Raw genomic sequence first — 15,237 nt, forward strand, 5'->3', positions numbered from 1 at the left:
CATTGGAGATGTTTCTGTTTGTTCCTTTGGATTCACTGAATGTGTTATTTTATATTTATATAAAGACTTGTTTATGTTCACATAGTCTGTTTAGCTCAAGATGTCGAGTCGCTTATGCGTTCTCTATAATCTCACATGCAATGAGGAGACGGGTTAAAAGGTTAAGTTACAAAATATGTAAGAAAGCATATTTTATTTGACTTGAACTGTACAGATGACATTTATTTATTGGACTAACTGATTTTGAATCCACTAAAAATGACATTTATTAAATAGAAAACCAATGTAAAGTATTTAAAGATGGAAAAAATGAGTGTTTTGTATGTTTACTGTACAAAGTAGAAAACAAAACAAGACAAAACAAAACAAATTAAACAAACAAAACAATAACATGATAGAGCTACAAAATGGAATCTATTATGTCTTACCCTGATACAGTGAGTAGGCCATTTCAAAATGATCAACAATTATTTTACACAATAATGTGACGGCCTTGCCATCTTCTTATAATAGCTAATATCTTGGCTTCTTTGGTTCCATTATGTATAATACATTTGTTTTCACAAAATTCAAATTTTACTACTATAAAAATAACTTTTTTTCAATGGCAGTTTTTCTTTTTTCGCAACTTTTCAGTGCAAACATCGTAACAATCATTCGCTTTGGACAGCAAGCGAAAGACCACATTTCAAGTATTGATAAAGAGTTAAAGACTAGCTGAAGACAAGAGAGAGTTCAGTCTTGATATGAATATGGGTAACTATACATTGCATAGCTCATGCGGCACTTGGTATGATGAGGGCAAGGACCAAGGGTAGGTGCTCCATTTCTGTACCCTCTTGAAGGCATTTCAAATATGCAAGTGCTTTTGTGAAATTGTGCATTTACAAGTTTATTTATTTCTTCTTTTTTGTTTCACTTTTGTAAATTTTTTCTTTCTTTTTTTAAATTTTCTTTTCTTTTCATTTGTCTTTGCAAGTGCTGCTTTTGCACTAACCAGCTAGATGATGTGGAGACTCCTGTGCGTACTAGGAAGTGGAAGAGGCTCTGTTCAGCCCCAGGGGATGGATGGAGAGATGGAGGGATGGGTGGATGGAGAGATGGAGAGATGGGTGGATGTTGATGAATGGATGTGAATGGCCCACTGCGGTCGAGCGGAACAGTGGATTCTGTGTGCGGTTCCGGAGTTCCGACGCTGGAGCTACGGGCAGTGGAACCGCGCCTTCTGAGTGGTGCGTGCCAGTTTGTCTCAGTGCCGCTAACAGAACAAAACAAAATCCTCAACAATTCAAACCAGACCTGAAACAGGAAGGCCTCAACACAGAAAGAAAAAAAGAGAGAGTTTGCGTGTGTGTGTGTGTGTGTGTGTGTGTGTCTGAGAGAGAAAGAGACAGAGAGAGAGAGAGAAAGAAAGAAAGAAAGAAAGAGAGAGAGAAGCACGCAGAATCGCACTGGGGTGGTGGAATGCTGTTCTGTGTGAGTCAGAGTCTTTTTTTTGTTGAGATGCTTCTAGAAGTGCTGATGTTCTGAATTGTGTTCAGGATGCTGAGGAGTGGGCAGTGGTGTTGCCAAGCTCCCAGGGGGCAGTTGTCGCTTAAGTACTTACAAAGGACAGAGCCAGCATGTCCCTCTGGCAAAGCCTCAGTCCTATCCCCCTCTCTCCTCCATGCTTCTGTCTCTATCACTCGCTCCATCAGGATGAAAGGAGCAGGCAGAGGAGGAGAGGAAGAGTCAGATAGTTTCCATTTTTTTGTCTAGAAATGGGAAACTAGAAGACAACAAACATTTTGGTGAGAACTAACTCCTTTCTAATCCCAAGTCTGTGAGTTCATGTACATTTTAGGGCTGACCTGCAAAACGGGAGAAATATGCTTTTTTTGTGTTTTGTGTTTTTTTTTTTTTTTATCAGCCTCTGCTCCGTGCACACACACACGCCTGTGTGTGTTTGTTCGTGTTTGCGCGCATACACACGCAATAACATGTATCTACTATATATGATACAAAGTTCCATAAATATGAGTTTCCTGTCGACGTCACTATAGTTTATTTTTTGTTGTAACATTGTCCCCGTTTAAGGAAAGTTTTGACCGTAATGATGTTAAGTCCCGAAGCCTTCAGGCACAGCCGCACTCCTCCACGATCATGTTGGGTACGTCGCGCTTGACGATGTTGTACTCGTCGTCAAAGTAGAGCATGGACATGGTGCTGAGTTTGGTCGGGATGCAGCATGAGTTGACCGAGCCCGGGCTCATGCCGCGCATGCGGTACTGGTTGACCACCGCCGTGTGGAAGGACGACGCCGACCCTGGCACGCCGGCCATGTACGACGGGCAGCTGCCCTCGCAGTAGTTCCCGAAGTAGCCGGCGGGCGCGATGATCCAGTCGTTCCAGCCGATGAGCCGGAAGTCGATGTAGAACTGCTGGCGGCAGCACAGGCCGCCGCTGGTGCCGTCACACTCCAGGCCGCGCTTGCGGATGCGGTGCTTGCCGTCGGCCTGCCGCGCGCGCACCACCAGGAAGGGCCGGTGCGACGGGTCGGCCGGGTCCACCAGAACCGGCATCACGCCGGCCGCCTCGCACGCCTCGCACGTCACGTCCAGGTCCTGCCGCCGGCCGTTGCCCTTGCCCAGCGCCGCCCGCACCGCCTCGGACAACGGGAAGGTGTGCCAGCCGCTGCGCTTCAGCTCCACCCTCTTCTCCACGTACGCCCAGCGAGGGGCGCTGCCACCGCCTCCTCCGGCCGGCTCCTGGTAGCGGATCCTCACCATCACCTTCCGCCGGAGCCCCTTCTCCAGGCCCCCGGGCAGCAGCTTGAAGTACAGCCACAGGTTGGCCTGCTGCACGTACAGGTTCTGGTTCCCCTCGTTGGAGACCAGGAAGAAGAGTCGGGACTTGGAGACCGTGATTTCATCTGGGAGAGAAGGAGAGGGGGACGACAAAAACAAAAAGCAGAAGAGAAAGGGTTAATTTTGAGAACAGTGCTGCAGATTCATACATACACACACACAAACACAAACACACACAGAGACTCACTCACTGACTCACTCACAGTCATACCATTTCAATTAAAGAGTATCAGTTCAAAAGAGATTGAGCCATAAATAAAAAGTTTGGCACACACATGAAAAAGATATTAAAATACACTTAACATTCAAGCCTGGGGTTTATTTACCAATTCACATATTCCTCTGATTTCACTGTTGTAAAGGTTAACATAGCTCTGGTAGAACTCCCCTTCCCTCCCTCCCTCTCTCTTTCTGTTCACTCCCCTCTCCCTATCTTTCTCTCCCTGTCTCTGTCCCTCTTTCTCTCTCTCTCTTTCTCTCCTGTCGTGCTCCAGGCAATCAGTCACCTCCAGTGCAGCGCGTTGGTAGTCCTGGTGGGTTGGCTGGGGGAGAGCAAACACTCTGGGCCCTCGCCCAACTGGCCGCCGTGCAAGGAGCCCAAGATGCACCGAGCGAGAGAGCGAGGTGGGAGAAGGATGAGGGTGAGGAGGTGGGTGGTGGGACGCAGACTTGCCCTCCAGGGGGTTCACCGAGTTCACAGCGAGCGCTCAGGATCCCCGGGGGTGGCGGTAGCGGGCGGAGAGTGACAGCACAAAGGCCTGCTGCGCCACATTAAGACCACACCGTGGCAGCGGCCGCCATTGAGCGCGTGGCCTTGCCACGAGGGCTGTGAGGAGCCACAAATAAAAGCCATTTACATCACACTGGCTACTGTGCCCCCCACACACACCCTCCTCCTCTCCTCTCCCAAGCCCAAACTCTGCGCTCTCTTCCTGAGAAAAGCCTCTTTTTTATTTGTATTCCCTTCCTGGCGTGGGCTCATTTGATCCCCTTCAGCGCACAGATAACGACCAGAATGATCTTAAATGCTGGGTTTTACAATTTAATCATATTCCCTCCCTCCCTCCCTCCCTCCTCTCTCTCTCTCTGTCTCTCTAGCTCTTCTTTGTGTGTATGTGTGAGGACAGTTTGCATGGCTTGCTTCTGGCACAAGATGAAATGGTTAAATTACCTTGTTTGCAAACTGATTAGTTGGGTCAATGTCAACAGCTTGCCGCTCAAACGATGGTCCTCTCGAGCAGGCCCACCCTGCCCCCACCCCTGTTAGAGTGGCTTAAACTCACTTGAACCTGCCCAGACTCGCTCAGAGCTCCGGCCCAACGCAAATCCCCTCGAGCCCATGGCTGCACACACTAGGAGAGCCTCGACAGTGACAGATACAAAAAAAGCTCCGAGGTGGGGTGTGGGTGGGTGGTGTTGTGGTTTCAAGTGTCAGAAAATATGTATTGAGATAGCGGCAAATGATCGATTCTTCCACAAGCGTCACACAGAGCTGTCGGAGGATTTCAATACAGTTGAGCCCCATAGCTACAGAATTTGGCCAGGCAGGTACGCCTGCCTCTACAGCTCCTGCCTGCCCTGACAACGCCTGTCAGACAAAGTGTGCGTATTCCTTAGCGACTGCTTTTCTTTTTCGCCCCCAGTCAGTAAATCTGCGGGCTCCGTGCTGTGCTCTCCTGACGTGGACTGGCCTACAGCAGCCACAGCACCAGCAGCTATGTTTACTGAGAGGAAGTCTTTTGACTTTGGAGTGGGGTGGGGTGGGGTGGAGTATGGGTGGGGGTACAAGAATGAATACAGAAGAAGGAAGCCGTGCGTGCGTTGTCTGGTCAGTGGTCATGTGACCCCGATGCCAGGGCTGCCATTGGGCACACCCACCCGCATCTGAGAGCAAGCCACAGATGGTATCTCAGTGCCGTCTGTCTGTCGGCTGGGTGGGGGCAAATGCGGGGGTGGGGTGGAGACGATGTCTGTGTTTTCCAGTGTCACTCGATCCCCCAGTCCGAAATAAACCTTGACCACACTCCTGCCCCTCCTGCCCATCAGCATCCCCATCCCCTCACCTGCTGACCCCCCTTCTCCTACCCATCAGCATCCCCATCCCCTCACCTGCTGACCCCCCTTCTCCCGTTGGATTCTGCAGCGGCGCCCGTTTCCTATGGGAAGCGCCGGCAGAGGTATTAAAGGTATGACAGGTCAGGAGCGAGCGAGGAAACTAACCAGGAGCGAAGAGCAGCGCAGCGCAGGGGTGGGCTGAAAGGAGAGCTGCAGCAACGTGTCGCCACCTGAGTGACCCCTCCGCCAAGACACCTATTAAGCTCACGCGCGTCATCACTCAGGGGCTCCGACTGGGGCGGAACAAATGCTATCGCGGCCTGGCTCTGAGAGGGAGGGTGTGGGGTAGTGGTGGTGGTGGTGGTGGAAGGGGAGAGGGGAGAGGGTGTGTGTGTGTGTGTGTGTGTGTGTGTGTGTGTGTGTGTGTGGAGGGGAATACCGGGGCATGTTTATCCCTCTGGGAAATTTCCTCAAGAGGAATGCTAAGAACTACACGCCTTGCTGGACTTCAGACCAACCAGCCAATCGACCAGCCGAAATTACGGGGCCGACAGGCTCTGAAAAAAAAAAATGCGGCAAACTGTAACTGTTTCTGAGTTTTTGTTTTGTTTTGTTTTTTTGTCCTCCAGCTGAGCAGAGAGAGGCTTAACAATACCTCTCATCAGTCTCACCCTGATGTCAAAACATCTACAATATGGCCAGTCGCTCGCTCGCTACTGTGGCGGGATCGGATGACGAGGGAGGCAGGGAGGAATAAAAGCAGGTGGACGTGTTTGCTGTTTGGGATTGATGGAGACACAGGCCTGGGGTGAGTGATAGCCTCCGTAATAAAAGAGCAGGTCCAGTTGCAAACCCCCTGACCCCTTTTCAGCTCCCTGCCACAGTGAATAATATCGAATAATGACGTCTTATTCCCCACCACCTCCTTGCACTTGGCTGGCTGGTTCGAGGTGAGTTCAGCGAGTCCAGTCGACTACACAACTCGACAAATGAGAAGCTCGGCACGCACTCTTCCTCCTCCTTCTGCACTCACACCCCCTCCCAACCCTGTTCACAACCCTCGGCCCCTCTCCTCTCCCCTCCCTCCTCTCCTCTCCTCTCCTCCCTCCCTCCCCTCCCTCCTCTCCTCTCCTCTCCTCTCCTCCCTCCTCCTCCCTCCCTCTCCCTCTCCTCTCCTCTCCTCCTCCCTCTCCTCCCCCTCCTCCCTCCCTCTCCTCTCCTCCCCCTCCTCCCCTCCCTCCCTCCTCTCTCCCCTCCTCTCTCCTCCTCTCCTCTCCTCTCCTCTCCTCTCCTCTCTCCTCTCTCTCCTCTCCTCTCCTCCCCTCCCCTCCTCCCCCTCCCCTCCCCTCCTCCCTCCCTCCCCTCCCCCTCCCTCCCTCTCCTCTCCTCTCCTCTCCTCTCCCTCTCCTCTCTCCTCTCCTCTCCCCTCCTCTCTCCTCTCCTCTCTCACCACCCGTCTCCACCTTCTCCACCTACTCCACTCTTCTCTGATCTGCTTCGCTCTCCTAGGTACGGGACACCGAATCCGCCTGAAACGGCCCGCAGGCGAGTGTCAGTGGAGACATGAAGTTGGCACCCGTCCTCAACTGACCCTCTCCACACACACACACACACACGCCCCTCACCTTGGCAGCGTTCCTCCCCTCTCCTCTCATTCTCTCCCCACACCCCCCCTCCTCCTTGCTTGGCTTGGCGCTGCACTTGCGGAGCACGTTGATAGATAAGAGCGGCCCGCTGGCTGGTATCCGCGCGTTAAAACCATTAGCGGCAGAGGGTGCGCAGCGACAAGGGCGCGGATGTTTGTTGTCGCGACCAGTTCACGGGTCGAGAGAGAGAGAGAGAGAAAGCTCCTTGCACCACTTGTCACTCTCGGTGATGACCACCACCACCACCACCACCACACTGAGTTTTATGCTGACCACATCCACACACCCTCTGACGTTCACTCACCCTTTAATTCCCTACCCTGATCCCCCAATACACACACACACACACACACACACACACACACACACACACTTAGGCTCCCTGCTCCCTGATGCGATAATGACATTTCTCCAAACAACGCACACCACGACCCCTAAGAAACGCGCCTGTCCCAGTGGCCCAAAGCTCCTGTTCTGTGCAGATAAAGACCCGCGGGGGCCTGTCCCTGCTGCGCTGTGCCCCTGGCTCGATGCCTCCACTCTGGGGAAAGCGTGCCAGCTGGCCCCCTGGAGACATCCAGACCCGGGAGAGGGAGCGGGGCCAGTTCCACTGGACAATGCTCCAGCTCAGGGGTTCAAAGGTGTCGTCCATAGTGGACGGGAAGGGAGGAAGAAGAAACATGCTTGGGCCTGGCTTGGGATATTTCAAAAGCATTCTTTATGGAAACAGCTATGTGAGTACAGCATGCAATACCACCACCACCCCATCTCTCTCTCTCTCTCTCTCTCTCTCACACACACACACACACACACACACACACACACACACACACACACACACACACACACACGTACACCCCTCCTCCCTCCTCATTCTGTCCTCCAAACCACTGTCACCCACCACGACTCAAATGTCTCATGTATTATTCCAAGCCGTTGCTTTTGTTTGTCCTTTGTTTTTGTTTTGTTTTGTGCCCAATGTTGACATATTGGGTTTAGCAAGTACGCGCCGTGCTCTCCTAATAATTGCCTGGCTTTTGTTCGCCTTGTCGTGAGTGTGCTTGGGCCATTCTTACTGTTAAAAAAGGGGGGTGGGGGGTTGGGGGGAGGAAAACGTTCAGGCTAATTGTTTTTTTTTCTGTGAGGCTGATGGACTGAGGAAGAAAAGTGGCCAGTTTAAGACGCATAACAATTTGTTTGTTGTTTGTTTGCTTATGCCTCTCATTACACAAATATAATGCATGGGAGCTGCAGCCATGGGCTAATCTGGCACTTATCAGACAGCAGAGTAATTATTTGTGTTGTGGGGACATATACGTGTGTGTGTGTGTGTGTGTGTGTGTGTGTGTGTGAGAGAGAGAGAGAGAGAATGTGTGCGTGAGTGTGTATGCACAAGTACTTATGTTTCTGTATGCATGTGTGTGTGTGGGTGGGGGGGGGTGTTTCTAAGGAGGGTGCAATGTTTTCTTTAGACTACTTAGAATAAGCTATACGTCGAATTCCTGGAAGTGGAAAGAACGGCCAATTGAGGGTTTCACATCACTTCACAAAACACCTAAATCGATGCCACTTGCACACCTGGGTGTTTGCCCCATACCATTACTAATATAATTTCTAAACAGGTCTTTTTTCAATCAATTACGGACAGTCTGCAACCACACCATTCCTCATCTCTTCTCAAGTAAAAATCAATAATTACCGAATCGAGTGGATGTCAGTTAACCTGACGGGCCAGTTGCACGCCTGTTCCCTTAAATTAAGCTATCCTGCTTCGGCTTGCGTTTCTGGATGAATCACTGATTTAACCGCCTCTTAAGAAGCCACCCGGCGATGATAAGAGTGGATGTTTCTAAACCACTGTGGGTTACCAATTGATTGGTGATTTCACTTTCAAAGTGAACACCAAAAACAGGTCAACATGACTTAGCAGCAGTAGAGATGCCGAACACTCAAACCGGGGACAACCACACACTTTCTGGTGGCAGCCTATCGATAACAGTAATAACTGGTAAATTAATTTAACACACCTTTAGAAACCACCCCTGTAGTCGTGATGGATCTTACAGTTTCACATCATGAGATACACACCTGATTCTGCAAAACTGATGATTTCCGATGTTTCTTCTTGGACTTCGTTGTTGTAGTTTGCGTGTCCATCGAGGTTAGGGATCTCCACCCTACCGTCCTCCCGTACTTTGCCGGCGTGAAGTTTTCTCAGTGCCGTGACCATCGCCGCCTTGGGGATGGGGTGAGTGATGTTGGGTCTCTCCCTCATCTGTAGCCTGTTCAAAATGTGTCGTTTTACTGCCTCCAAAAAGTCCGTGTCGAGTCTGTCCGACTGTATTGACTGACTGAGCCCGCACGACGCGCACGACTCATGGGGCAATGTCTGTGTTTCCGCACCCGGCGTAAGGGTGCAACGAACACACAATAAGCAAACAGCAACATATGCGAGTATTAAAACGTGCCTTTTCATATTTGCTATTTGTTCAATATGTAATTTCCAAGCACAATGAAGCAGATTAATACACGTTGCTTCGAAGTATGAAATCCTTACAGAACTTAGAGATTTGTCATCCCAGTTTGGATAGACAAACACAAAAACAAAGAAGCAGGCTATTCAGTCGACTTCAACAACAGATTGTCTATCACACATGAGGTCCAGTCCATGTATCCAAGCTCGAATTTCGCTGGAACAGTAACACCAGGCTGAAACTGATCACAACTTCACAACTTCCTGAAATTAGTGTAACATAGACACGTCTTTGGTCATTTTAAGTTGCTGAGCGTCAAATATCTGTATGCACACCGCAACACGCACCTTTGGTTTGCGCTCTTCCTTTGACGACTCTTTTGCAGTCCTCAAATGTAGACAGCCGTGACAATCCACACAGACGATTTAACGAGCGCAGCTTCATGAAGGAGTGACTTACTCATAAATGCTTGGCATGTCATAGGCCTACTATGGCTTGAAAAATATTAAAACAATGAACAGAGGTCCACTCGCATTAAACACGCTGTGGTGACAGATGCCTGAGCCACTGCTACGTCTGGCAATCCTTTTTTTTATCGCCAGCCAGAAGAGTCAGATCCCAAACACTTTTGTAACCTACTGTAATCAAATCCCTCTTTTTGTTAGAATCCACTTCCTTGCTTGAAAACAAGCGAATGCGATTGCGCCTTGTTCTCCCGAACTATAGCCTATAGCTTTGTCCCGTCAGTGTGCAGGACGACCCGCTCTGCAGCTAGGTACCATGCAATGTGACTGTGCTCCCAAGGAAGTGATGTTGTCCTTGGCTATTTCTCCCGTGCAATCACGACACTGAGCTACTTCTCACTAGAACTTTTTTTATACAGGAGTACCACGTGGCTATGGGATTTGCTGGCGGCCAGGGGTGATGAAATAGGACTTGCCCATAATCAACGTAGGTTGCACTCCCCTCACAGCTCATTCTGATGTTTGAACATAGAGAGAAAGAGAGAGAGAGAGCTGTCTTGCCCGCACGCCCTGTGTTAATGTCACCCACAATTACAGCAAATAAAATACATAAATTCTCCTGTCTCGACTCCGCATAGAGATACGTTCACAGAGCTTACCTATATGTAAACGTGAGACAGGCTATGGTAATTCAGGCAGTTGTGCATCTTATTGATCCCGTCATGAACGGAACCTGAGATCGCCTGTAAAGCCACGCTCACCTCAGAAATGTATGCTGTGTAAATCAATAGGTTCAAAGAGGCCAGTTACACGATGCTAGACCCTGCTTCAAACGCTGTCCGCGACTCTTGCAATGAGATCTACTGATCTAAGTTGGTAACATTATCTTAGTTATGACATGCATCAGTCAACGGAATGGTTCACCGAAGGTCTTCCCGGAGGAGCAATGTGTGATAGAAGAGGCAAGCATTGTTTTTTTTTTTATTATTTATTTATTTTATCTTGGCAAGGATCTGAATGAACCCCCAGATAACAGCAATTGCGAGACATTTCGTTTCTCTTTTGGCACAATATTAGCTCTCTACGCATAAATAACCAACATCTGAGAGGGATGTGCCATTTTAGGCCTACATAATGTATGTCACCCTTGGGCACACAAGTTAGTTTTAAACAACAAATAAGCATCTTGACATTCTGATGCAAATATAATGAAAATTGATTCACAGTACCTTGCTATGACTTGATTTTGGCTAGGTTTGCGCGACACGAGAGTTGTCTTAACTGCGCATTGTAGAGCTTCTGTTGGGAGTGCATTATTATTCAACAGCGCCATCCTCAGTCTATACACTTTCACTACAAAGTGACATTGACATTTGTCTGTCAGCTCTCCACCAAAATTGCGTTAGTCAAAAGCCGAAATGTCTTAGTGTCTTTATACATATGTATAGCCTAACAGTAGCAATGAGTATGGCACCGGTGTTAAATGTATCCGTTCGCCCAGACCTAGTGGATCTCTGACAGTTGAGAAAGTTAATCTGACATCGGGTTTGTGGAAAGTAGTCTGACCGGATGGCAGCGTGAAAGCAAAGCTTCTAATAATACCGTCAGTGTGTTGCTCAACAAAGCACACGGGAAATACCTTGATCTAGGTTAGTGGGCCGCGTGAGTGGGGCATTAAAAATCATGTCTGGATTACTGTACTTACTTTTGCAGTCACTTACTTGCTAGACAATCACTTGCGTTGCTAGACGGTCACTTAGGGCCAGTGAGAGAGTCTGTAAGAGGCAGTGATGACAACTCTCTCTCTCTCTCTTTGTATGTGTGTGAATTGGATAAGTTTCAATCTCATTATCCCTAATTAAGAGAGGGAGAGAGAGAGAGATCACAAACCTCAAAAACATCTTTATATTGCCAAAAATATACTGCTATCCTTGGTGTGTGTGTGTGTGTGTGCTTTTCCCAAACCTTTCGTATCATATACGTTAGACCGGCACATCCGGGAACTTGACTCGTGACAAACGTTCCCGCCCCTTTAGGGGGGAAAACAAACAACCCCTCTCATTAACTCCAACGCAAATTAGGGTCAATAAACGTAATTCGTACAGAAATCGCAGGAGTAAATAATAACAAAAAATACCACAAATCAATATGACCACTCAATACATAACCACTTTGCCGGTCGTTGACCGTGAAAGATACCTACAAAAGCTTAATTCAATTAATATAAAAACATGTCCCTTCAGTCTCCCGAGTACAAAGTGGTGCAACAACCCCACTCAGTGACCAGAAGTGTCATCACGGTCTTCTCTTCTTATGGCTTGTAGCCATAATTTTCTTCTGTCAGGATTTTTTTTTGGACATGGTAGGCAAAAGAAACTCAGGGAGGGGTTCTTAGCTGTGTGGTTGGTACATGTCTACCGGTTCACTCTGGCTTGTTCTGAGGGAATGTTTTCCCCTCAAAAGGGGCATGGCGCAAACAACCTGCTCTGTGTGACGCGGGTCCGGTTGTAAGTATACAGATGTCAATGTAGGCCTACACTACAGGCATGTCTAATAGGCTGCCTAGCAGAGCCAGAGCCACATGTTTGCCATCAGTAATCTCTAAACAGTTAGTCTCCATACTTCTGTTCAGGCCCGGAGTGGGTAATCGGGAGAATTCCCGGTGGGCCGCTTCACTTTTGGGCCGGTCGAGGGAAAAATATTGACATTTGTCACGTTAATCTATCTTGTCTTAAAGTTGGCTACACACATTCGCATTCTATGCCTAACACCGCAGCCTCTGCATGGGTTGTTCTCCCCTTCCAAGAAAAGTTAACTGGTTGGGTCCATATAGTCCGTCTTTCCTAAAAAGTTTTCTCAGATAGCCTACCAGCCGGGCCGGCCCTACCGTAGTGATAAGCGTCAGGGAGGATGGATGGTAGAAAGACGCCAAGAGGGACTGAAAAGGCCAGGAAAAAAAGACGAAAAGTATTGGAAGAAAATGCTGCCAAATGTGCCAAACTTCCAATACATGAGGCTACATGATCAACGTATATGGCTTGTTTGCTCAGAAGTGGGTGTAGTAAAGGAGCAAATCACCAAACAACAACATGATAGCTGACCCATGCAGGAAAAAAAACATGTAAACAATACAGTAGTTCAATATGCCTCTTAGTGGAATTGTGGGATACATTTCAAATGCTTTATTTCTTCCTTCCTGTTTTTGTTAACTTATCTACCTATCCTTGTGGAATAGTGGAATATTGGTAGCCTATAATAAAAACTACAGGATGAGAGCTGAAATGTTGCCTTATTTATCCAATTTTCTACCACCACTAAAAAAGTGGGCCGGTCTTGGCCCGGAAACTCCCGGGCTGAAAAGTGGCCCCACTCCGGCCCTGCTTCTGTTCGCTATTTTTATAACATCACAATGTCTCATTTCTGTCTCATTTGATGGTGTATGCACTACACTGCCAGCTGTCAACATCTATTAACTGAGTCTGACTCATACAATGTCATCATCCCTCCTCTGAATTGTTGGTACATAGTGCACATGGCCTACTGCACCTTTACAAGTTTTGTGGTCATTTGGCTCCCCCTTGTGGTAACGGGTGGATGTACTATATTCAATGTTTGTCAATAAAAAGACCCACTCTCTCCAAACCAGGGATGGATTACTGCACGGGCCTACCGGGCCCAGGCCCAGGGGCATGGAATCATTGCCTCAATATCAACAAATCAGTAGGCTATGAATCTGATTGAATTTAGTATTGGCCATCCCCAAAATACACCAGAATACAGGAAATCACATCAGAAAATGTTAAAAATTTCTGGGGGAGGACCCCCAAACCCCCCCTCCCACATATACGACAATAAGTGAGGGGCCCTTAATACATCTGGGCCTAGGAGCCCGAAAGTTCATAATCTGCCCATGCTCCAAACATGCCCCAGACAAGTTCTCCTTTTTGTTCTAGTAGAATTAGTTATAAAAACAGGTGAACCTCACCTACTCCATTATACCCAGCAAGAAATACAAATAAACAGGACAACACAAAAACACCATTTCAGCCACACACGGTAAACATTTTTGTCCAGATATCTGCACAGCTTCAACTCAAGTAGAAACGGATGAATGCAACACAAAAACACTGCGTGTCTGTAAGATCCATATCCAAATGACAAGGAGAGATGAGGATACCCACAGCAATCTTCTCTGAGCCTGGCAAGGTCTTTCACATATTTATGGGATATATTTACTTTAATTAAATGAATCATTTACCAAGTTTTTTAACAAGATTATAAGATTAAAACTTTTATTTTATCTTGCTTACCAATATTGGCTAATATAAGATGACATCGGCAGAGGTCTTTGAGGTTGAAAGCCAAAGCTGCTCGTCATGAACTCACTTTTTTTGGAGGAAATCGGGATTTAATTTGACCCAAAGTTTTGGGGAAAAAGCGTACCATATCGTCTTTTACCATTGTCACAACAGCTGGCAACGTTACATCGTAAAAATCACAGAAGTTGTCTTACAGTGAAAATATACGTCACATGTACGGTCGCACAAACCATATATGGTTTATAACCATATAACCCTGAGGATGTAAAAGGTGTGTTGCTTACTGGGATTTTTGCACAACCTAGTGGCAAAAACTATTATGGTACATCAGTTTGGAGACTGAGTTAAGGATTTTCAGACAATATAATATTGTAACGTCGGTGTCTTTTGGACTGAGTGCTAGCCTCCCAGAATGCAATGTGTGTGAATGCTGGTTTGTGTAATGTCGGTTTTAGTTAGTGTAGTTGCGTTTTCCTTGTCATGTATGTGTTAGCTTGTGTAGTCTTTCTTTAGGTTTTACCTCATGTGTTTTACCCGGTGTATTGTATGTGACAACCCTGCTCGTGTATCGTGCTTGTTTTATTGACTTCCCTTGTGTTTCCTATGTAATGGTGTCTTGGTCTATGTGTTTGGCTGATTCCCGCTTCCGCTAATAAACCTTTTGATTGGACAACTGTGTGTGTCGCTATCAAATCATTACAATATGATTACAAATGGCTGATAAAAAAAAAAAAAAAAAAAAAATGTTTTGTTTCTTTTAAAACATCGGATGTGAAGGTCTACAGTTTTCTAATCAGATACAGTAAAGGAAATTATATTATTATTGCAATGAATGTGTCATAATGAATTTATTTATTTTTTCATGGTCAGTGCAATGTAACATCATAATATACAATAGTTGTGTAATGACATGTACTGTATCAGAGTGGCAAGATAGGACAGAACATTGGTTGTATCTTTTAAAACACTCGTAGTTGTGTGATGGCATGAAGTACTGTATCACAGTTCAAATAAAGATACAGAATGGCAAGGTAAGACAGAACATTGGTTATATTTTAAAACACTCAGGTAAAATGTTAAGAATAGTATCAAAAAGTCTATAGAAAAGTCAGTGCCATTATAGAAAAGTCAGTGCCATTAAAAAAGTGCTTGAAATGAAAATAGTGCATTAAATGTATGATTAAAGCTGGAATGCTTTCAGTACATAATTTTAGAAACAGGAATTTTGAATTAAGATAACTGTCAATAGACAGGCATAGCCAGTGAGCTTGTTGCATGTTTTAAGCTTCATGGCCCTAGTGCACTGGTACATGTCTGGGTTGGACCACCCACAAAAAATAATAATCTCATCAAGTAGATCACCAAATTACATTACATTACATTTGGCTGATGCATGTTTAACCAAAGCGACTAACAACATGGTAAACAGTTTA

At 47.0% G+C, this 15,237-nt stretch overlaps 1 protein-coding gene across 1 annotated transcript; it reads right to left on the reverse strand.

Moving 5' to 3' along the window:
• Nucleotides 1-206: 206 nt before the first annotated feature.
• On the reverse strand, nt 207-9,899 carry LOC125292617 (inhibin beta B chain-like). The gene is made up of 2 exons (XM_048240015.1): nt 8,636-9,899; nt 207-2,911 (listed from the first exon to the last, which is right to left on the reverse strand). Exons 1-2 carry the CDS (start codon nt 9,021-9,023, stop codon nt 2,115-2,117), a joined length of 1,185 nt encoding a protein of 394 aa, XP_048095972.1. The 5' UTR covers nt 9,024-9,899; the 3' UTR covers nt 207-2,114.
• Nucleotides 9,900-15,237: the final 5,338 nt, after the last annotated feature.

This window comes from Alosa alosa, chromosome 3 (assembly GCF_017589495.1).
Source record: "Alosa alosa isolate M-15738 ecotype Scorff River chromosome 3, AALO_Geno_1.1, whole genome shotgun sequence".
Lineage (NCBI taxonomy): Eukaryota > Metazoa > Chordata > Actinopteri > Clupeiformes > Clupeidae > Alosa > Alosa alosa.

Coding starts and splice junctions, on each gene's coding strand:
- LOC125292617 (XM_048240015.1), bottom strand. CDS start 9,023: ATGAAAAGGCACGTTTTAATACTCGCATATGTTGCTGTTTGCTTATTG. Junction 2,912..8,635: donor CATCAGTTTTGCAGAATCAG/GTGTGTATCTCA, acceptor CTTCTCTCCCAG/ATGAAATCACGGTCTCCAAG.